This window comes from Oncorhynchus masou, chromosome 1 (assembly GCF_036934945.1).
Source record: "Oncorhynchus masou masou isolate Uvic2021 chromosome 1, UVic_Omas_1.1, whole genome shotgun sequence".
Taxonomy (NCBI): domain Eukaryota; kingdom Metazoa; phylum Chordata; class Actinopteri; order Salmoniformes; family Salmonidae; genus Oncorhynchus; species Oncorhynchus masou.
In genome coordinates this window covers 23,931,024-23,953,091 of record NC_088212.1, presented here as the reverse complement: position 1 = coordinate 23,953,091, position 22,068 = coordinate 23,931,024, and the positions used below count along the sequence as shown (strand labels likewise).

Below are 22,068 nucleotides of genomic sequence, written 5' to 3'. Positions count from 1 at the left end.
ACGGTGAAGCATGGTGGTGGCAGCATCATGCTGTGGGGATGTTTTTCAGTGGCAGGGACTGGGAGCCTAGTCAGGATTGAGGCAAAAATGAACAACGCAAAGTACAGAGAGATCCTTGATGAAAAGCACTCTGGAGCAGGTTAGGACCTCAGACTGGGGCGAAGGTTCACCTTCCAACAGGACAATGACCCTAAGCACACAGCCAAAACAATGAAGGAGTGGCTTTAGGACAAGTCTCTGAATGTCCAACCTGACAGAGCTTGAGAGGATCTGCAGAGAAGAATGGGAGGAACTCCCCAAGTACACGTGTGCCAAGCTTGTATCGTCATATCCAAGATGACCCGATGCTGTAATCGCTGTCAAAGTTGCTTCAACAAAGTACTGAGTAAAGGGTCTGAAAACTTATGTAAATGTGATATTTCCGTTTTTTTTATTTTGATAAATTAGCAAAATTTTCAAAAACATGTTTTGCTTTGTCATTATTTAATTATGCAAGTCAGTTAAGAACAAATTCTTATTTACAGTGACCCAGGCCAAACCCGGATAATACTGGGTCAATTGTGCCCCGCCCTATGGGACTCCCACTCACAGCTGGTGTCTTGTTTTGATCAACTGACCATGACCTAACCATCTGGGTGGTCTTAACCAATCATAGGATACGGCGGTAAAATGCATCCAATTATAATTCAGTATGTTTACAATATTACAGCTGGTTGGAGACTGAACCACGGTCTGTAGTGATGCCTCTTGCACTGAGATGCAGTGCCTTAGACCGCTGAATCACTCTGGAGCCCATTATGGGGTATTGTGTGTCGATTGATGAGGGAAAAAACAATTTAATCCATTTTAGAATAAAGCTGTATCGTAAAAATGTGGAAAAAGTCAAGGAGTCTGAATACTCCCGAAGGCACTGTATAAGGTTCTTTCTCTCCATGATTCAGTATTGAGGTTATTTACATTCCATTCCACATTCCATTTTTCAACACAACCCACTCAGTTTTTTTAAAGTCTGGTATTTATTTCCTTCCCTAAAGTATTTGGCAGCAATAACACAAAATGGCATGTGCAGTTTACTCCCATAGAAATTATATTTATCATACCATTCCCAACCCCCTAAAACCCAACCCACATGTTTTGTCATGCCTGCTTCCACTCCCTCTCAGGCGCCCTCGGCCAGCCTATCATTACGCACACCTGTCACCATCGTTTGAATTTTTTTTAAACTAGGATGGTCAATTAAGAACAAATTATTATTTACATTGACCGCCTAGAAACAGTGGGAACCTTGTTCAGGGGCAGAACGACAGATTCTGCCGTTGTCAGCTCAGGAATTTGATCTAGCAACCTTTTGGTTACTGGCCCAACACTCTAACCACTAGGCCACATGCGACTCCATTGTTATGCGCATCAGCGCTTCATTTTACTCACCTGGACTCCATCACTTTATTAAAACGCCCCCTCTCTATCTGTCCTCACATGTTTATTGTTTATGTAGCCCACCCATGCTTCTGATGTCATATTACAGCCTCATGATGCATTTTGTTATTCCTTTTAGGGTCACCATGCAAACCTTTAATGTGAGGGTAAGTTTCTTCTTTCATAAGATGAATTATATTTTACATGTTTCAAAGTCATTTACTGTATTCAAAGATTAATTCAAATGCTACACCTTTTTCACACTAGAAATGCACCCAGATATTGGTACAGGTCATAAAGGGTAGACTTTTAAATGGAAGTGAAGACAATTGCCTAATAATGTGAATGTGAAAATGTTCTGTGAAAATTAAAACTTTAGTTTTTATTTTATTACTTTCTGCAACATCAAAGTAAACTCTTAGCCAACACTAAGTTCGAGCAGACAGGTGCAGAACCCAATCACAGTGGGAATATTACTATTGCTCACCCCGTGTAAACAGTGTGTCACGTTCGTCGTAAAGAGGAGACCAAGGCGCAGCGTAAGATGAATACATACATTTTAATGAAGACAAAGAACACTTAAACAATACAAAAGTGACGCTATATAAAACTAGTGCAGACACATGCAACTAGACATAGATAATAACCCACAAAATACCCAAAGAAGATGGCTGCCTAAATATGGTTCCCAATCAGAGACAACGATACACACCTGCCTCTATTTGGGAACCAATCTCGGCAACCATAGACATATATAAACACCTAGATAGTTAACCCCAAAAACCTACAAAACCCCTAGACAGTACAAAAAACACATATATCACCCATGTCACACCCTGACCTAACCAAAACAATAAAGAAAACAAAGAATACTCAGCTCAGGGCGTGACACAGTGAGCCATGCATCAGTTAATCATCATTTACACTGGGTGTTGACCATCACAATGGTGCAATAGTGTGCATTCCTTACATTCTTAAGTAAGGTTAGGCTGACATGGTAAACAACACATTGCATGTTCATCCTGTTGTTATCCTGCTGGAGACACATCAAACATCACTTCATTTTTTATACAGTAGAAGATCAGGATGAGCTTTAGGGACATTTGTAGCTGACACAGTCAGACTCTACTCATGGCTACGTTCATTAACACAAACTGATTACAAGGCTTTCTAGACATTGAGTAAGATCATTAATCTAATTTGATAGAAAGTTCCCTAATTGCCTGTGTTACGGACATCACTGTTCTTGCTTATTATACTTTCTCTCCTAGAGCAGCTCACACTGAGACTGACTGGAACTTGAGACCTCTGTCTTGCAAATAAACGTGACGACCCTCTTGACATCTTCTCTGGGGTGTGGGGGGAGACATTTCAGGCTGAGGAGAGAGGTTACAAATCCCCATCTGTTACACCTGCTCATTTGAATTCTCTGTTGCTGACCAGGTGAAACAATATGAAACAGACTGATTAAAATAATCTACTGGAGTTGCAGAGTAAAATGTATGAAATTTCAGAGTGAAGGAGTAGCCTCTCCTTATATCACATTATGATCACATTTGTTTGACACTTTGATATTGGCAAAAGAGCTGATCTAATTGGTCAAAATACCAATTTGTGGAAACATAATTGCGCTGCCTGTGTTAATGCACTGTTTAACTGAACAACAAGTTATTTATGGACACTTTATGAGAGCATAATACAACTGATTTCCTTCTTCAAGTGCTCTCTCACACACATTATGAAATAATTATAAAATTAAAACTCCAAGTAGTAAGTAAAGTATACAGTGGAAAGACATTAATTTGTCTGATAAGTGTGGTTAGTGATTACACTAATTTCCACAAAGTTAGGTTATCATGGAGATGACACAAAAAACAACAAAGTTATGGCATAGTCAATCAAAAATAACCATATATATATATATATAATAAATAAATAAATAAATAAATAATAATACAATTAAAAAATCATAATAATAATATACATATTATTATTATTTAATTTTTTAATTTTTTAATTATTATTATTATTTTTATTTATACTGCTATACATACACATACATATATATACACATACATATATATATATATATATATAGCAGTATATAAGTCCATTATTATCCCTGCACCTGTTGTTTCTGGGGAACAACATCAAATGAGATGTGCCCCAAAAAATGTCCTGTCTTCTTGAAGGAGCATCAGCTCATGGTACCTGTCCCCCTTCCTCACTCTGAGCCTGTCCCCAGCTTTTAGTTTAAACACCCCGGACGTGCAGAGAGACTTTTCCCAGTACTGAGTCCCTGACTCCTCCTTGCAGCCCTGTGAACCAGTTGGCTGACAGTCATTCGATTTGGGAATGCAGTCCACTGTGTCAGATGCTGTTAGCAGGTCTCTGTTTTTTTGGTATCCCTTTGCAAACAGGATTACTTTTTGGGTGAGGATGAAACCTGATTCCCCCTCGTTACACACAAAGTGACCAGGGCTCCGGAATGTGATCTGCAGGTAAACCATGTACATGCCATCACTGAGCACGATGAGGTCGCAGTCATGATACTTAAAGCCGCTAAGGTGAGCAAGTCCAAGGTTGTACTCCCATTCAATGTATATCACGTTTGAATGATTAAATGAGTATGGAGCTGGAGGAGAGACAAGAGAGGCCATTACTTTTTAGCTTAGTCTTAATTGGTCTTTAAAGGAATAGTGTGTGTGTATCATAATTGTACCTGTCAGATGGGCACTTAGATTGTTTTCAATTTGCTGCTGCTGTTGAACGCCACCTATGGTGGGATAAAATAGACAGTGATGACGATGATGATGATAATGATGATTAGATTATCATAACCATAGTCATAATAATAATTTACCCATAGAATCACCTCCAGCTGAAGTGTGCTACAAATAAAAACACAAGATCCATTAAGAGTTTGAGCATAATCTCTTAAAAATGTATTTGATTTGGCTCCCAAGTGGCATAGCGGTCTAAGGCACTGCATCTCAGTGCTTGAGGTCTCACTAAAGACACCCTGGTTTGATTCCAGGCTGAATCACAACCGGCTGTGATTGAGAGTTCCATAGCGAGGTTATTTATATATATATATATATATATATAATATATATATATATATATATATAATATATATATATATATATATATATTGATTAATACAGTCCAAGTATTACCACAATTAGAATGACAAGCGTGTTCTGATGTTGGCTCTCTAATAATTATACACATTTACTGTAGGCTACTGTACCAGTTTCGTTTCTAACCACACACAACACTATCCATAAATTATTCTGAATCGGGATTATTTGCAGGTAACAGGTTGATTTAATCGAATAACACTTGTGCGCTGTTGAATGAGAAGCTCACCTGGTAGTCTGCTGCTTTATGATGATATGCGTTTAGCAAGAGTACCAAACAAGACAGAAGTAAAGAGACAAGCGCAGCGAACCGAGTGAAGCACATTGGCCGCCCTTTGTCTCTGCGGTTCACTCGGGCATAACGACTCCTGTCACTCTCCGCAGGGATCTCACAGCAAACTGCCTCAGCGCCAGCAGCTGTCATGATCAGCATGTAGGGAGTACTCAATGGATTTTGACATTCAAGTCCGATTTATATCAATGGTCTCGCCCACGTTGCACCCAGGGGCGTTTCTAGGATTTTAAAACGTTCGGAGTTTAGCCCCAAACCAATAGGGAGGTCTGGGGGATCCTCCCCCGGCTGAGAGAATATATTTCTCGCGTAACTGGCACCTTCGTACCTGCCACAGCAGACAGTTCTAGTACTTAATTACAGTAGCTACTGTAGGTCTCTACTCTGGAACACTCTCTACTCTGGAATACATACATCTACAGTCAGTTGTGGAAATAGTACACAATTGTCATACTTGAGTAAAAATAAAGATACCTTCATAGAAAATTACTCAAGTAAAAGTCACCCAGTAAAATACTACTTGAGTAAAAGTCTAAAAGTATTTGGTTTTAAATATACTTAAGTATCAAATGTAAAAAATAAAAGTATAAATCAATTCCTTATATTAAGCAAAGCAGACGGCCACATTTTGTATATTTTTTATTTATTTACAAACGAAGCATGGGTTTATTGAATCCGCCAGATCAGACACAGTAAAGATGACCAGGGATGTTCTCTTGAAAAGGGTGTGAATTAGACCATTTTCCTGTCGAGTACTTTTGGGTGTCATGGAAAATGTATGGAGTAAAAAGTACAGAATTTTGTTTAGTGAAGTTAAAGTAAAAGTTGTCAAAAATATAAATAGTAAAATAAAAGTACAGGCCCAAAAATCTACTTAAGTAGTACTTTAAAGTATATTTACTTAAGTACTTTACACCACTGTCTACAGTGTATTGTCAAAAACCTCCATACCATTCAACAACTTGACCTGCCCAATAAGCTAAATTGATTAAAGAATCACACAGTACCGAAACACCCTCTCTCTCACACACATGCACACACTAGTTAGAATCCATAGAGCAGCTTTAAGTGATACAGTCTACTGTGTGCTCACTCCTCTTCCTCTCTCCATCACTTTTTCTCTGTCTTCTGTTGCTGTCTCTCTTGTCTGCCCTCTTCTGTTGCTGTCTCACAGTCTTCTGTATTGCTGTCTCTTGTCTACCCTCCTCTCTTACCCTGCCCTGGTTGTAAAAACTGTAAAAGTAAACAATTGTTTAATGGTAATTTTACAGGCCTTTTCACCTCACCTGAAAATTCTTTGGAAACCATGTTATAGTTTTTCACTGTCTGCATTTCACCTGTTATATTTTTTTTGCAAATAAACCTAATTAATTAGAATCTATGGAGTAGCTTGTAGTGATACTGTCTACTGTGTGCTCATCCACACTTTGTTCTCTCTCCATCTCTTCTGTCACTTTTGCTGTATCTTGTCTGTTGCTGTCTCTCTTTTCATCTGTTTCCTGTCTTAGGTTCTTGCTTTTTACTGTCTCCTTTGTCTATCCTCTTCTGTTGTTATGGCCTGTTCTGTTCTTCTGGTGTCCCTCTCCATCATATCCTAGTCTTCTGTTGCTGTCTCTGCTTCTTGTCTGGTGTGTTTCTCTTCAAATCAAATCAAATGTATTTATATAGCCCTTCGTACATCAGCTGATATCTCAAAGTACTGTACAGAAACCTAGCATAAAACCCCAAACAGCAAGCAACGCAGGTGTTGAAGCACGTTGGCTAGGAAAAACTCCCTAGAAAGGCCAAAACCTAGGAAAGACCTAGAGAGGAACCAGGCTATGAGGGGTGGCCAGTCCTCTTCTTGCTGTGCCTGGTGGATATTATAACTTCATCACCTATTCTTCTGTTGCTATCTCTGTGTCTTGTCTGGTGTGTCTTTCTCCATCATATCCTACTCTTCTGTTGCTATCTCTGTGACTTGTCAGTCTACCAGCTAATGTGAGATTTTTAGATTTCATAACATTTGACGAACACAATTTACGGGGCTATGTATTTTCAATATTTTTCACAATTGAACCACAAAGCTGGCCATATTCCCCCCCCCCCCTCTTTCTGGATGCCCACCCCCTTCCCTTCTAAGTTCAAGTTTGTTTATTTGTCAGATGCACATGAAGTACACAGTGCACTAAAATGCTTACCGGAGCAGCAGGTAGCCTATTGGCTAAGAGCTAAGAGCGTTAACCCAGTAATCCCGAGCCGGCAAGGTGGAAAAATCTGCCGTTCTGCCCTTGACCAAGGCAGTTAACCCCCAACAACAACTGCTCCCCGGGTACCGATGATGTCGATTAAGGCAGGCCCCCTAGCGCTTCTCTGATTCAGAGGGATGGGTTAAGTGCGGAAGACACATTTTGGTGCGTTCAGTTGTGCAACTGACTAGGTCTCCCCTTTCCCTTACTTGCAGGTTAACCTTTCGACAATGTAACAATAGAAAAAGTAAGTACAATACAATAGCAAAAGTATGTGGACACCTGCTCGTCGAACATCTCATTCCAAATTCATGGACATTAATATGGAGATGCGCCCCCCCTCCGGCTCACAGTCAATGTTCCAATCCCAAAGGCTTTTGATAGGGTTAAGGTCAGGGCTCTGCAGGCCAGTCAAGTTCTTTCACACCGATCTAAACAAACTAATTCATTATGGTCTTCGCTTTGTGCATGGAGGAATTGTTATGCTGAAACAGGAAAATTGGGCCTTCCCCAAACTGTTGCCACAAAGTTGAAAGGAACAGAATTGTCTAGAATGTCATTGTATGCTGTAGCATTAAGATTTCCCTTCACTGGAACTAAGGGGCCAAGCCAGAATCATGAAAAACAGCCCCAGATCATTATTCCTCCTCCACCAAACTTTACAGTTGGCACTATGCATTCGGGCAGGTAGCGTTCTCCTGGCATCCGCCAAACCTAGATTTGTCCGTCGGACTGTCAGATGAAGAAGCGTGATTCATCACTCCAGAGAACGCGTTTCCACTGCTCCATAGTCCAATGGCAGCAAGCTTTACACCAGTCCAACAAACGCTTGGCATTGCACATGGTAATGTTAGGCTTGTGTGTGGCTGCTCATCCATGGAAACCCATTTCATGAAGCTCCCGACAAGCAGTTCTTCTTCTGACAACGCATGTGTCTGAAATGGGCAAATCCACTAATTTGAAGGGGTGTCCACATTTTGTCGGGGTATTGGATTAATTAAGATACTCTTTGAAGAGGTAGGGATTCAGGTGTTTTCGGGAAGATGTGCAGGGACTCTGCTGTTCTAGCTTCAGGGGGAAGCTAGTTCACCATTGGGGTGCCAGGACAGAGTAGAGCTTGGACTGGGCTGAGTGGGAGCTGCCCTCCCGCAGGGATGGGAGGGCCAAGAGACCAGAGGTGGCATAACAGAGTGTTCGGGTTGGGGTGTAGGGTTTGAGCAAAGCCTTAATGTAGGGAGGGGCAGTTCCTCTTCCTGCTCCGTAGGCAAGTACCATGGTATTGTAGTGGCTGCGAGCTTCGACTGGAAGCCAGTGGAGTGGGGTGACATGGGAGAACTTGGGAAGGTTGAACACCAACCGGGCTGCAGCGTTCTGTGTGAGGTAGGGTCGTACTCTACGGATTTTGTAGAGCATAAACCTGCAGGAATGAGTTGCTTTGATGTTTGCATAGAATGACAGGTTGGTGTCCAGGGTCACGCCAAGGTTCTTTGCACTCTGGGAGGGAGACACCGTGGAGTTGTCAACCATGAGAGAGGTCTTGGAGTAGGCAGGCCTTCCCCATGAGGAAGAGCAGCTTCGTCTTGCCAAGGTTGAGCTTGAGGTGGTGGGTTGACATTTAAGCTGAGATATCTGCCAGTCACACAGAGATGCATTTCGCCACCTGGGTGTCAGAAGGGGGGAAGGAGAAAAGTAGTTGAGTGTCATCCACATAGCAATGATAGAAGAGACCAGGTGAGGATATGACAGAGCCAAGTGACTTGGTGTATAGAGAGAAGAGGGCCTAGAACAGAGCCCTGGGGGACACCAGTAATGAGAGTATGTGGTGCAGACACAGATCCTCTCCACGTCACCTGGTAGGAGTGGCTTGCCTGCTAGGATGCAATTCAAGAGTGTGCAGAGCCTGAGACGCCCAGCCTAAAGAAGGTGGAGAGGAGTATCTGATAGAGCTATGAGGATAAGAACAGAGGAGAGGGTCAGCTTTGGCAGGGTGGAGAACCTCTGTGACACAGAAAAGAGCAGTCTTGGTTGAGTGACCCATCATAAAGACTGACTGGTTAGGGTCAAGAAGAGCTTCCTGAGAGAGATAGCGAGAAAGTTTGTCAGAGACAGCATGCTCCACTAAGAAAAGACAGAAGGGATACCGGTCTGTCGTTTTTAACGTCAGAGTCATTGAGTGTTGATTTCTTGAGGAAGGGAGCGACTTGGGCCAATTTGAAAGTCAGAGTGGACACAGCCAGTGGCCAGGTATGAGATGGTGAGGGAGTAAGGACTGAGAGAAGGTAACTCCCCAGTCCAGAGGATGGGGTCGAGTGGGCAGGTTATCGGGCGGCCGGTCCTCACTCGTTGCAGGATTTCATCTGGAGAGAGAGGGGTGAAAAAGTTCAAGGCATAGGGTAGTTCTGTGTTAAGGGTTGCAGCCAAGGGGTGGGGAGCGTCTGTAAAACCTACAGGGAGAGGAGTGAACAGGTATAGAAAACACACACATAGTTGCCAGAGCTACCAAAGAGCAAAGTTAGATAATTTGAAAATAACTATGTAAGATACACAAGTGAGAGAGTGGTGTGGAGCCTTCCTCTCTTTCCTTCCTCCAATAACCCTGCAGAACAACATGGCAGAACTATCTTTGCTTTGGCAACGAGACCACCACTGTCACAACTGCTGCTGCTAAAACAGAGGAGACTAAAGTACTAATAGGACAGGAGAAACCACTCCCCTCCAACACAGCCACTGATTACAAAAACAACAACAGTCAAAAATTTCCCTGCCCTTTAATCCTGGTTGATGAGTCAACAATAATCTGCTTGTTATGAGAGGTCAGCAGTTCACACACCAAGTAGGCTACTGAGAAGGCAGTCAGCACTTAAAGTAGATGGCTCTAGCTAGCAAAAATGCAGTACTAGACAACAACAGATTAAGACAAAAATTAAATGTATCACACTTTGCTCAGTGCTATACTGCAGACTCTGACTGAGTGATAATATTATAAAAATGATTATTCATTTTGCTGAATGAGGACATAATGCAAGTTTGTTTTGGATTGCCCAGTGCACCAGGTGGGTGGAGATTTCACTTAAAGACCAATTGAATGGTTTTACAATGTGTAAACTCCACTCACCTGGGCCACCGGGTGATGCAAAATGAACTGCCTATTGACATCTTATGTGCTTTATGTGTGGGGGAGGGGTCAATCGACATGAGCAGTCCACTGCATTGTGAAATCTTGGCCAATCTCAGCAGCTACCGGTTCCTGCTAGATAACACAGCCCCAAAGTCAGATTCCACAGACAGAGTCAAAATTGGCTACAAAAATGTTACGGTTAGCAGTGTGGTTAAGGTTCGGGCTAAGGTTAGGGTTAGGCTTAAAATCAGATTTTATGAACATAAATTGTAGGCATGGGTTTAGACATAATTAACCGAGGAAGAAAAATAATAATACCAGTAAAAATGTCAGTAAAACATTTAAAAAAAATATTGCATAGCGCAAGTGATGTGTGTTTATGGAAGCTAATACCAGACTGAAAAAAAAGGTTCTGGGCTGGACGAAAAATATCAGGGGCTGAAGCCCTGGAAGCCCAGGCCTAATGACGCCACTGGTTCCACCTACACTCAGGGTTTCATGTGAAGGTGTTGTCCCAATCTGTGAGTTTCAGTGTAGTTTGTGGCCATTGATACATTAACTTCCTGTTTAAACATTAGAAATTGATCACGTATGGGAACCTAGGCTAGACCATTCAATAGACATAAACATTATACCATCTATTCATGAAGCTGTCTGTCGCTGACACCTGGGGAAAACAAACAACTAGTTTTTCTGAGTGCCTCGTTCATTTTAGTTGTTTGTTTGACCCACTGGCTGCAATTCATTCTACAGCAGTATTAGGGTGATTCTGCAACTACGGGCAATTATATGTCCTCAGGGTCAATTTTTTGGACTTTATGTGTTCAGTTCACACTACAATCACCCCAGATTTTTTAACACTAAGTATTTTAGAAACATTTCAGATGCATTTTATACCTCAATTTCACTGTTTAGCCCTTGTCCCTGACCCAGACTTTTGAGTTTTTCTAGGAGAAAACATGAATAATTACACTGGGTGGTTTGAGCCCTGAATGCTAATTGGCTGACAGCAATACCACAGGTATGACAAAACTCTTATTTTTACTGCTCTAATTGCGTTGGTAACCAGTTTATAATAGCAATAAGGCACCTCGGGGGTTTGTGGTATATGTCTAATACACCATGGCTAAGGGCTGTGTCCAGGAACTCTGCATTGCGTCGTGCTTAAGAACAGCCCTTAGCCATGGTATATTGGCCATGTACCACACCCCCTCGGGCCTTATTGCTTAATTATATAATGTTATCTACTAGAGAAAGAGTCTATTAAATAAAATCTATATCAATATTTATTGTGAGTTTGCCCTTTATATTGTTATTTACACAAAATATACCTGTCCCTTGTTAGTGGTGTCATTTCCACCACTGAGGACCTATACCTCACTAAATAATGTTTTGTCAAGAGAATGTTAATTTAGTTAACATGGAAACTTATCTCTGAAGCACATGGCTGCAACAGACAGTTGTTCCAGATGTGATGTCCAGAAGTTGAGGAAAAATGTGGGTAAATAATGCTTTTGTCGAGAATATTTTTATTGTCAGTCATTTCCAAACAGGCTTTAATTTCTTTAATTTGTGGTAGACTAATAAAATGAAAAAAGTATATTTTATGTATTTAGTGTATGCTAGCTAACTATATGCTAGCTGTAATACTAGCCAAAGCATGCTAAGCAGTATGTCATTTTTCTCCAAAAACTGTAGAAGCGTCATTTAGATTCCAGTCATTTCTATCACAAACTTGAACTGTGGTGGTAATGACAGAACGTACTTTATTTTGTTTTAGGCTTATTTAATCATGTTTTAAATGAATTTAATTAGAAGATGTCACATGAAACAGCACAGAGAAATAGATGTCACGCACATAGAAATCCCAGGAACATCTGCAAAAAGACAGGGAGAGATACTGAAAGAGAAGGGAGAAATGAAGGTCCAGTGTGGCTCAGTCGGTAGAGCATGGCGCTTGCAACGCCAAGCGTCGTGGGTTCGATTCCCGCTGGGACCACCCATATGTAAAAGAGAACTTGTAAAGCTTTGGACAAAAGCGTCTGCTAAATGGGATATATATGAAAACTATCTCTGAGCTTACAAAGTGAGAACAAAGAAGCAAGAGAAGGCAATAGAAATGCAACCAATGGAATAGAAGACAGACTTTAAAGAGAACAGTTGCAATGGAGACCCACCTATCAGGCAACACACTACCTCAGTTACCAGATGAATAGCAGCCAGAACATGAGGCCAACATACCTGCCCCTAACTTATTTGCCCCTGATACACTCCCTGATACCCCTTCCTCACCATCTGCAACAGGAATGAGAAGTCGAATACTTGCTGGAAGGAAAAAGCTTGGAAGCCAATAGTCCAAGATATGAGACACAGACCTCTGCAAAACCTAAGCTAACCTCCAGTTCATGGTGGATAAACTACAGTATCACAAAGTGATCAGCTGCAGCAACATTGAGAACCTTATAGAGTCTTTGTACTGTGAGAACCTGAAGAAAGAGTGCATGTAGACAGAGTGCTCCTTTTGCCAAGCAAAAGAGGGTAAACATCTGACTTTAATGCTGGTGAGTCGACATGGTGGTTTGAGTGGAAAAACAAAGCTGAAGAGAGAGAGAGAGAGAGAAAGAAGAAAAACAAAGAGGGAAACATGGAGAAGTTCACTGTGCATTTGACAGTAAAAGAAAAGGTATGTGGCACACTGTAAATTCTACTGGAGGACTTCTCCAAAGGATTGAAAGAGAAGTTGGGGAAACACGTGTACAACATTCGACACCAATACTCAAAACTGAGAGAATTCAAATAGAATCTGCGGAAAGAGATCATCGCGCTTATTGACTTTGCAGAGAACTACCTGTGTAAATACACTAGTACACCGGCAGTTCACTTTGGTGATTCTCACAAGCAGCACACTTGTGTTGGAAACGCCACAAATGACACAGTTTCACATTGCTCACTGAGCTCTACTATGCAGATGAACTCTCTGCAATCTGGGCCCATCTCTCAAAAATACTGGCCAACTTCCTTGAGCTCTGCCCATCGGCTAATTTTGGAATCTTACTTTGTCTTATTTTAATTAAATGTTTAACAATGGTTGTTGTTCAAAATGTTTGCAATAATATATTGTTTTTGTACATATTTTTTTAAACATATTTTATTTCCAACACACCTTGTCATTTCCACCTTGTCATTGAGGTAAATTAGTATATTATGTATAATTTACATTGATTGATTTGTTTTAGATAGGGAAATCATATGGTTGTTGTAATAATCTTACAAAAAGGTTTGGTGTAAGTATCTTATTTTTCATAATAAATACAGTGCCTTGCGAAAGTATTCGGCCCCCTTGAACTTTGCGACCTATTGCCACATTTCAGGCTTCAAACATAAAGATATAAAACTGTATTTTTTTGTGAAGAATCAACAACAAGTGGGACACAATCATGAAGTGGAACGACATTTATTGGATATTTCAAACTTTTTTAACAAATCAAAAACTGAAAAATTGGGCGTGCAAAATTATTCAGCCCCTTTACTTTCAGTGCAGCAAACTCTCTTCAGAAGTTCAGTGATGATCTCTGAATGATCCAATGTTGACCTAAATGACTAATGATGATAAATACAATCCACCTGTGTGTAATCAAGTCTCCGTGTAATGCACCTGCACTGTGATAGTCTCAGAGGTCCGTTAAAAGCGCAGAGCATCATGAAGAACAAGGAACACACCAGGCAGGTCTGAGATACTGTTGTGAAGAAGTTTAAAGCCGGATTTGGATACAAAAAGATTTCCCAAGCTTTAAACATCCCAAGGAGTACTGTGCAAGCAATAATATTGAAATGGAAGGAGTATCAGACCACTGCAAATCTACCAAGACCTGGCCGTCCCTCTAAACTTTCAGCTCATACAAGGAGAAGACTGATCAGAGATGCAGCCAAGAGGCCCATGATCACTCTGGATGAACTGCAGAGATCTACAGCTGAGGTGGGAGACTCTGTCCATAGGACAACAATCAGTCGTATATTGCACAAATCTGGCCTTTATGGAAGAGTGGCAAGAAGAAAGCCATTTCTTAAAGATATCCATAAAAAGTGTTGTTTAAAGTTTGCCACAAGCCACCTGGGAGACACACCAAACATGTGGAAGAAGGTGCTCTGGTCAGATGAAACCAAAATTGAACTTTTTGGCAACAATGCAAAACGTTATGTTTGGCGTAAAAGCAACACAGCTAATCACCCTGAACACACCATCCCCACTGTCAAACATGGTGGTGGGAGCATCATGGTTTGGGCCTGCTTTTCTTCAGCAGGGACAGGGAAGATGGTTAAAATTGATGGGAAGATGGATGGAGCCAAATATAGGACCATTCTGGAAGAAAACCTGATGGAGTCTGCAAAAGACTTGAGACTGGGACAGAGATTTGTCTTCCAACAAGACAATGATCCAAAACATAAAGCAAAATCTACAATGGAATGGTTCAAAAATAAACATATCCAGGTGTTAGAATGGCCAAGTCAAAGTCCAGACCTGAATCCAATCGAGAATCTGTGGAAAGAACTGAAAACTGCTGTTCACAAATGCCCTCCATCCAACCTCACTGAGCTCGAGCTGTTTTGCAAGGAGGAATGGGATAAAATTTCAGTCTCTCGATGTGCAAAACTGATAGAGACATACCCCAAGCGACTTACAGCTGTAATCGCAGCAAAAGTTGGCGCTACAAAGTATTAACTTAAGGGGGCTGAATAATTTTGCACGCCCAATTTTTCAGTTTTTGATTTGTTAAAAAAGTTTGAAATATCCAATAAATGTCGTTCCACTTCATGATTGTGTCCCACTTGTTGTTGATTCTTCACAAAAAAATACAGTTTTATATATTTATGTTTGAAGCCTGAAATGTGGCAAGAGGTCGCAAAGTTCAAGGGTGCCGAATACTTTCGCAAGGCACTGTAAATGTTTTCAACTGTCACAAAGGAAAGTTTATACATTCAGGCGTTGTGTTGAATTATTAATATTAGGAAAACCTTAAAAATCACTGAAAATAATATTAAACGCAAGTTAATGTACAAATGTATAAGAAATGAATTGTATGATATTTAATTTTGAACTAAAATGGATGCTTAATGACGTGATGGAAATGACATTTGTCTATGGCTGTCAGAAAAAAATACAAAATATATATAAATTCAGTCCACCAAGAGTTCTTCACAGTCTAGTCTGCATGCAACCACAACCAGACCTCATTTCAAATGTACCAAGAAATAATCTTATTTGTATGCCTTGCAATGAACAATGTGAACGCGAGGCTTATAGAATCAGGACTATCTACAGTTTTCAGTTCATGGTTCGCCGTTATGGGTTCCTGCGTGCTCTGAGCATTAAAGACTCATATGAACAAAATTAGTAGAAATATTTGTTATTTTCACTGAAAGATTCGAAAAGATTAGAGTCAGTAAAAAGAGTATAACTTCCCATCACTAGGGAATTTCAACATCTAAATGGAGAAATCTATTGCACTTTGAGATGAAAATTGAGAGATGAAATCTACTAAGAATGTATAAAATACAAAAATAATCAATTCTATTCAAAATAATGTCTATAGTATTCTCTCTGGTATGCAATCTGTTTTCCACTCAGGTTATGGATGTGTCACTGCAACCTTAAAGGTCTTCACTGATGTCATCATTGCCCTTGATTCGAAGCAATGTTGTCCTGATATTTATATACTTGGCCAAAGCTTTTCATACGGTAGACCATTCCATTCTTGTGGTCCGGCTAAAGAGTATTGGTTTCTCTAAGGTGTTTTTGGCCTGGTTTGCTAACTACCTCTCTCAAAGAGTGCAGTGTATAAAGTCAGAAAATCTGCTGTCTCAGACACTGCCTGTCACGAAGGGACTACCCCAAGGCTCAATCCTAGGCCCCATCAACAACATAGCTCGGGCAGTAGGAAGCTCTCTCATCCATTTAAATGCAGACGATACAGTCTTATACTCCGCTGGCCCCTCAGCTGGCTTTCTTAGTGTCCAACAAGCTTTCTCTACCCTTAACCTTGTTCTGAACACCTTCAAAACAAAGGTCATGTGGTTTGGTAAGAAGAATGCCCCTCTCCCCACACCACATGTGTGATTACTACCTCTGCGAGTTTAGAGCTTGAGGTAGTCACCTCATACAAGTACTTGGGAGTATGGCGAGACGGTACACTGTCCTTCTCTCAGCACATATCAGAGCTGCAGGCTTAAGTTAAATCTAGACTTGGTTTCCTCTATCATAATAGCTCCTCCTTCACCCCAGCTGCCAAACTAACCCTGATTCAGATGACCATCCTATCCATGCTAGATTACGGAAACATACTTTATAGATCGGCAGGTAAGGGTGCTCTTGAGCGGCTAGATGTTCTTTACCATTCTGCCATCAGATTTGCCGCCAATGCTCCTTATAGGACACATCACTGCACTCCCTACTCCTCTGTAAAGTGGTCATCTCTGTATACCTGTTGCAAGACCCACTGGTTGATGCTTGTTTATAAAACCCTCTTAGGCCTCACTCCCCCCTATCTGAGATATCTACCGCAGCCCTCATCCTCCAGCGACTGGAACGAGCTGCAACAAACACTCAAACTGGACAGTTTTATCTCAATGTCTTCATTCAAAGACTCAATCATGAACACTCTTACTGACAGTTGTGGCTGCTTTGTCTGAATCATTGTTGTCTCTACTTTCTTGCTCTTTGTGCTGTTGTCTGTGCCCAATAATGTTTGTACCATGTTTTGTGCTGCGACCATGTTGTTGTCATGTGTTCCTGCTTTTGTCACGTTCTGACCACAGAGAGCCCTTATTTTCTATGGTAGAATAGATCAGGGCGTGACTGGGGGGGTTTTCTAGTTATTATTTTCTATGTAGGGTTCTAGTTTAGTTTTTCTATGTTGGTGTTTGATATGATTCCCAATTAGAGGCAGCTGGCTATCGTTGTCTCTAATTGGGGACCATATTTAAGTAGCATTTTTTCCACCTGGGTGTTATGGGATATTGTTTTGTGTTTATGTGTAGTTGCATGTTAGTACACTATTGTCTTCACGTTTTGTTTATTGTTTATTGTTTTGTTGTGTGGTTCACTTACCTTAAATAAAAAAGATGTGGCACCCAGATCACGCTGCACGTTGGTCCGAGTATGCTTCAAACGAACGTGACAGAATATCCCATCAATCCAGGACCAAGCAGCTTGCACAAAGAGGAGAGGATTTCTGGACATGGGAAGAAGTGATGGGGAGATGCGAAACCCTACCTTGGCGACAGACGGAAGGAGATTATGGAGGACAGTGACGACAACAGGGTTCGCGGCTACAGAAATCCCAAGGACAACTCCAAGTGGGGGCACATGGAGCTGGTGGCTGAGCAGAGGGAAGAGCCAGAGACTGTCAGGGAGGCAATGGCGAAGTTGAGAGAGAGTGAAATGAGAGAGATGTTGTGCAAGTGTGTTCTGCTCAACATCCGACCAGGGGATCCGATTAGCAGTCTGATGCAACCTGTGCTGGTTCCACGCTTCTGGCCTCAAGTGCACCTCCAGAGCTTCAGGCGACGGTCCCCAGTCCAGAGCTTCAGGCGACGGTCCCCAGTCCAGAGCTTCCGGCGATGGTCCCCAGTCCAGAGCTTCAGGCAACGGTCCCCAGTCCAGAGCTTCAGGCGACGGTCCCCAGTCCAGAGCTTCAGGCAACGGTCCCCAGTCCAGAGCTTCAGGCAACGGTCCCCAGTCCAGAGCTTCAGGCATCGGTCCCCAGTCCAGAGCTTCCGGCGATGGTTCACAGTCCAAAGCTTCCGGGTGACGAGTCCCAGTCCAGAGTTTCTGGCGACGGTCCACAGGCGGGAACCTCCTGAGACGGTCCACGGTCCGGAACCTCCTGAGAATGTCCACGGTCCGGAACCTCCTGAGAATGTCCACGGTCCGGAACCTCCTGCGATGGTCAACGGTCCGGAACCTCCTGCGATGGTCAACGGTCCAGAACATCCTGCGACGGTCAACGATCCGGAAACTCCAGCTCCATGGCCGGAGCCTTCCCTTGCGCCGATGCCCAGTCTAAGCACGGCGTCCAGTCCAGCTCCAAGGCCAGTCTTCTTCTGCGCTGGTGCCCAGTCCAGGCACAGCGTCCAGTCCCGCTCCATGGCGGGAGCCTTTCCCTGCGTCGATGCCCAGTCCAGGCACGGCGTCCGGTCCAGCTCCATGGCCGGAGCCTTCTCCTGCACTGATGTCCAGTCCAGATCTGGTGTCCAGTCCCACTCTATGGCAGGAGCATTCCTTGATACCGAGGTCCAGTCCAGGCACAGTGTTCAGCCCGGGTCCATGGCTGGATCCACGTGATGAGCGGGTTCTTCGTCTCGCACCAGAGCCGCCCCCGATGTTGGCAGATCTGCGGGATGAGCGGGTACTTCACCTCGCACCAGAGCCGCTACCGACACTAGACACCCCCCAACCCTCCCTTTTGGTTTCAGGTTTTGCGGCCGGAGTCCGCACCTTTGGGGGCGAGGGGGTACTGTCACGTCCTGACCATAGAGAGCCCTTATTTTCTATGGTAGAATAGGTCAGGGCGTGTCTGTTTTTTTTCTTCTAGTTATTATTTTCTACGTGGAGTTCTAGTTTAGTTTTGCTATGTTGGTGTTTGGTATGATTCCCAATTAGAGGCAGCTGGCTATCATTGCCTCTAATTGGGGATCATATTTAAGTAGCATTTTCCACCTGTGTGTTATGGGATATGGTTTATGTTTATGTGTAGCTGTATGTTAGCGCTCCATTGTCGTTTTGTTTATTCTTTATTGTTTTGTTGTGTGGTTCACTTACCTTAAATAAAAAAGATGTGGAACCCAGAACACGCTGCACGTTGGTCCGAGTATGCTTCCAGCTATCGTGACAGCCTTGCTATGTTGTTGTCTGAGGTCTCTCTTTATGTAGTGTTGTCTCTCTTGTCGTGATGTGTGTTTTGTCCTATATTTATATATAGAGATTTTTTTTAAATCCCAGCCCCCGCCCACTCAAGAGGCCTTTTGACTTTTGGTAGGCCGTCATTTTAAATTAGAATTTGTTCTGACTTAAGTAGTTAATTAAATAAAGGTTAAATAAAAAATTATATAAAAAATTAAAAAGCCAACACAATATAAATACAAGACATTCGGGTAACTTGCACTTTCTCACCAGCCACAGCAGACATTGCCAGTTTTCAATTACAGTAGCAACATACTGTGTGTCTCTCTACTCTGGAACACATACATCTACATTGTATTGGAAAACCTCCATACCTCTCTCTCTTTCAGTTCAAAGGGGCTTTATTGGTGTTGGAAACGTGTTTACGTGTTTGAGAAGAAAAAACAATATCAACAAAAAACAATTAGAAATGAACAGTAAACATTGCATTCACAAAGGTTGGAATTATCTCACTCCAAAACCGTTGGTCCCCCTTTGCTGCTATAACAGCCTCCACTCTCCTGGGAAGTATTTCCACTAGATGTTGGAACATTAGTGAGATTGGACGCTGATATTGGTTGATTAGGCCTTGCATGCAGTCGGCGTTCCAATTCATCCCAAAAGTGTTCAATGGAGTTGAGGTCAGGGCACTGTGCAGGTCAGTCAAGTTCTTCCACACCGATCTTGCCAAACCATTTCCGTATGGACCTCGCTTTGTGCATGGAGGCATTGTCATGCTGAAACAGGAAAGGGCCTTTCCCAAACTATTGCCAGAAAGTTGGAAGCACAGAATCGTCTAGAATGTAGGCTGTAGCGTTAAGATTTCCCTACACTGGAACTAGTTCCTGGACCGAACCATCAAAAAAAGCCACAGACCATTATTGCAAACTTTACATTTGGCACTATGCATTGAGGTAGGTAGCGTTCTCCTGGCATTTGCCAAACCCAGATTCGTCCGTTGAACTCCCAGATGGTGAAGTGCAATTCATCACTCCAGAGAATGCGTTTCCACTGCTCCAGAGTCCAATGGCGGTGAGCTTTATAGCACTCCAGCCAACACTTGGCATCTGCCACTGCATACTCTCTGTTTAGGGACAGATAGCATTCCAATTCACTCAGTTTTTTTGGTTGATTCTTTCCAGTGCCAAATAGTTCTCTTTTTGCTTTCTCATAATTTAGTTTGGTCTAATTGTGTATCTGTCCTGGGGCTCTGTTTGTGTTCGTGAACAGAGTCTCAGAACCAGCTGGCTGAGGGGACTCATCTCACTATAGGTGACGGCTTTGTGATGGAATGTGTAGGCATCACGTCCTTTTAGGCGATTGTAGAATTTAACAGCTCTTTTCTGGATTTTGATAACTAACGGGTCTGGTCCTAATTCTGCATGCATTGTTTGTGGTTTTGCGTTGCACAGAAAGTACATTTTTGCATGAGAAGTCTCAACTGGGTGTTTGTACCATTTTATGAACTCTTGGTTGGCGAGTGGTCTTGTGACATAATTTTCTGGAATTTTCCAAGCTGTTTTAAAGGCACAGTCATCTTATTGTATGTGTTTATTTATATAATTTATGTTTTGCCTCTTGGACCCCTATGGACTTGGGTCCAGCCCCTGACTCACACAAATGACCAGTAATTAATTACCCAATCAAGGCAGAGCCCCCAAATTACCAACGTGGGCCCCCTACCTCCTCTCCTCGCCCCATCTGACGATAAGCAGGGCGGCAGCAGCAGACTGTCTACACTCATTGAGAGCAGGCTCCTGAATAGAGTACCACAGTATGAGTCATAATAGCCTTAAAACCTAGTGGTCAAACTGGGAAATGGTTCAAAACGTTTTTCCACCATTCATTTTTTCTATAGGGGATTTTAGAAACACTTAAAATAAGTTTTGTGTAGGCTTATCCTTATCAAAATAAGTTTTGTGTAGGCTTATCCTTATCCTAATAAGTTTTGTGTAGGCTTATCCTTATCCTAATAAGTTTTGTGTAGGCTTATCCTTATCCTAATAAGTTTTGTGTAGGCTTATCCTTATCCTAATAAGTTTTGTGTAGGCTTATCCTTATCCTAATAAGTTTTGTGTAGGCTTATCCTTATCCTAATAAGTTTTGTGTAGGCTTATCCTTATCCTAATAAGTTTTGTGTAGGCTTATCCTTATCCTAATAAGTTTTGTGCAGGCTTATCCTGGCGTGATAACCGTGTAAATCTCTCTAGGACAAGGTGACTTTTATCACACCTCCACAGTAAACAAAACTATATATACCTCACATACAGTGCATTTGGAAAATATTCAGACCCCTTGACTTTTTCCACATTTTGTTACATTACAGCCTTATTCTAAAATTGATACAATTGTATTTGTCTCCTCATCAATCTACACACAATACCCCATTATGACAAATCAAAAACAGGTATTTTGAATTTTTAGCAAATTTAGAAGATAAAAACTGAAATATCACATTTACATATGTATTTAGACCCTTTACTCAGTACTTTGTTGAAGCACCTTTGGCAGCGATTACAGCCTCAAGTCTTCTTGGGTATGACGCTACAAGCTAAATCAAATCATCAAATCAAATTTTATTTGTCACATACACATGGTTAGCAGATGTTAATGCGAGTGTAGCGAAATGCTTGTGCTTCCAGTTCCGACAATGCAGTAATAACCAACAAGTAATCTAACTAACAATTCCAAAACTAATTTCTTATACACAGTGTAAGGGGATAAAGAATATGTACATAAAGATATGAATGAGTGATGGTGCAGAGCAGCATTGGCAAGATACAGTAGATGGTATCGAGTACAGTATATTTATTTTTATTTATTTCACCTTTATTTAACCAGGTAGGCTAGTTGAGAACAAGTTCTCATTTACAACTGCGACCTGGCCAAGATAAAGCATAGCAGTGTGAACAGACAACACAGAGTTACACATG

General features: G+C 41.9%; 1 protein-coding gene across 1 annotated transcript; it reads right to left on the bottom strand.

Annotated features, from left to right (window-relative positions):
- Positions 1–3,523: 3,523 nt before the first annotated feature.
- Positions 3,524–4,983, bottom strand: LOC135551460 (tumor necrosis factor ligand superfamily member 15-like). The gene is made up of 4 exons (XM_064982987.1): positions 4,789–4,983; positions 4,292–4,307; positions 4,139–4,192; positions 3,524–4,051 (listed from the first exon to the last, which is right to left on the bottom strand). Exons 1-4 carry the CDS (start codon positions 4,981–4,983, stop codon positions 3,567–3,569), a joined length of 750 nt encoding a protein of 249 aa, XP_064839059.1. The 3' UTR covers positions 3,524–3,566.
- Positions 4,984–22,068: the final 17,085 nt, after the last annotated feature.

Coding starts and splice junctions, on each gene's coding strand:
- LOC135551460 (XM_064982987.1), bottom strand. CDS start 4,983: ATGACAGCTGCTGGCGCTGAGGCAGTTTGCTGTGAGATCCCTGCGGAG. Junction 4,052..4,138: donor TCTAAGTGCCCATCTGACAG/GTACAATTATGA, acceptor TCTCTCCTCCAG/CTCCATACTCATTTAATCAT.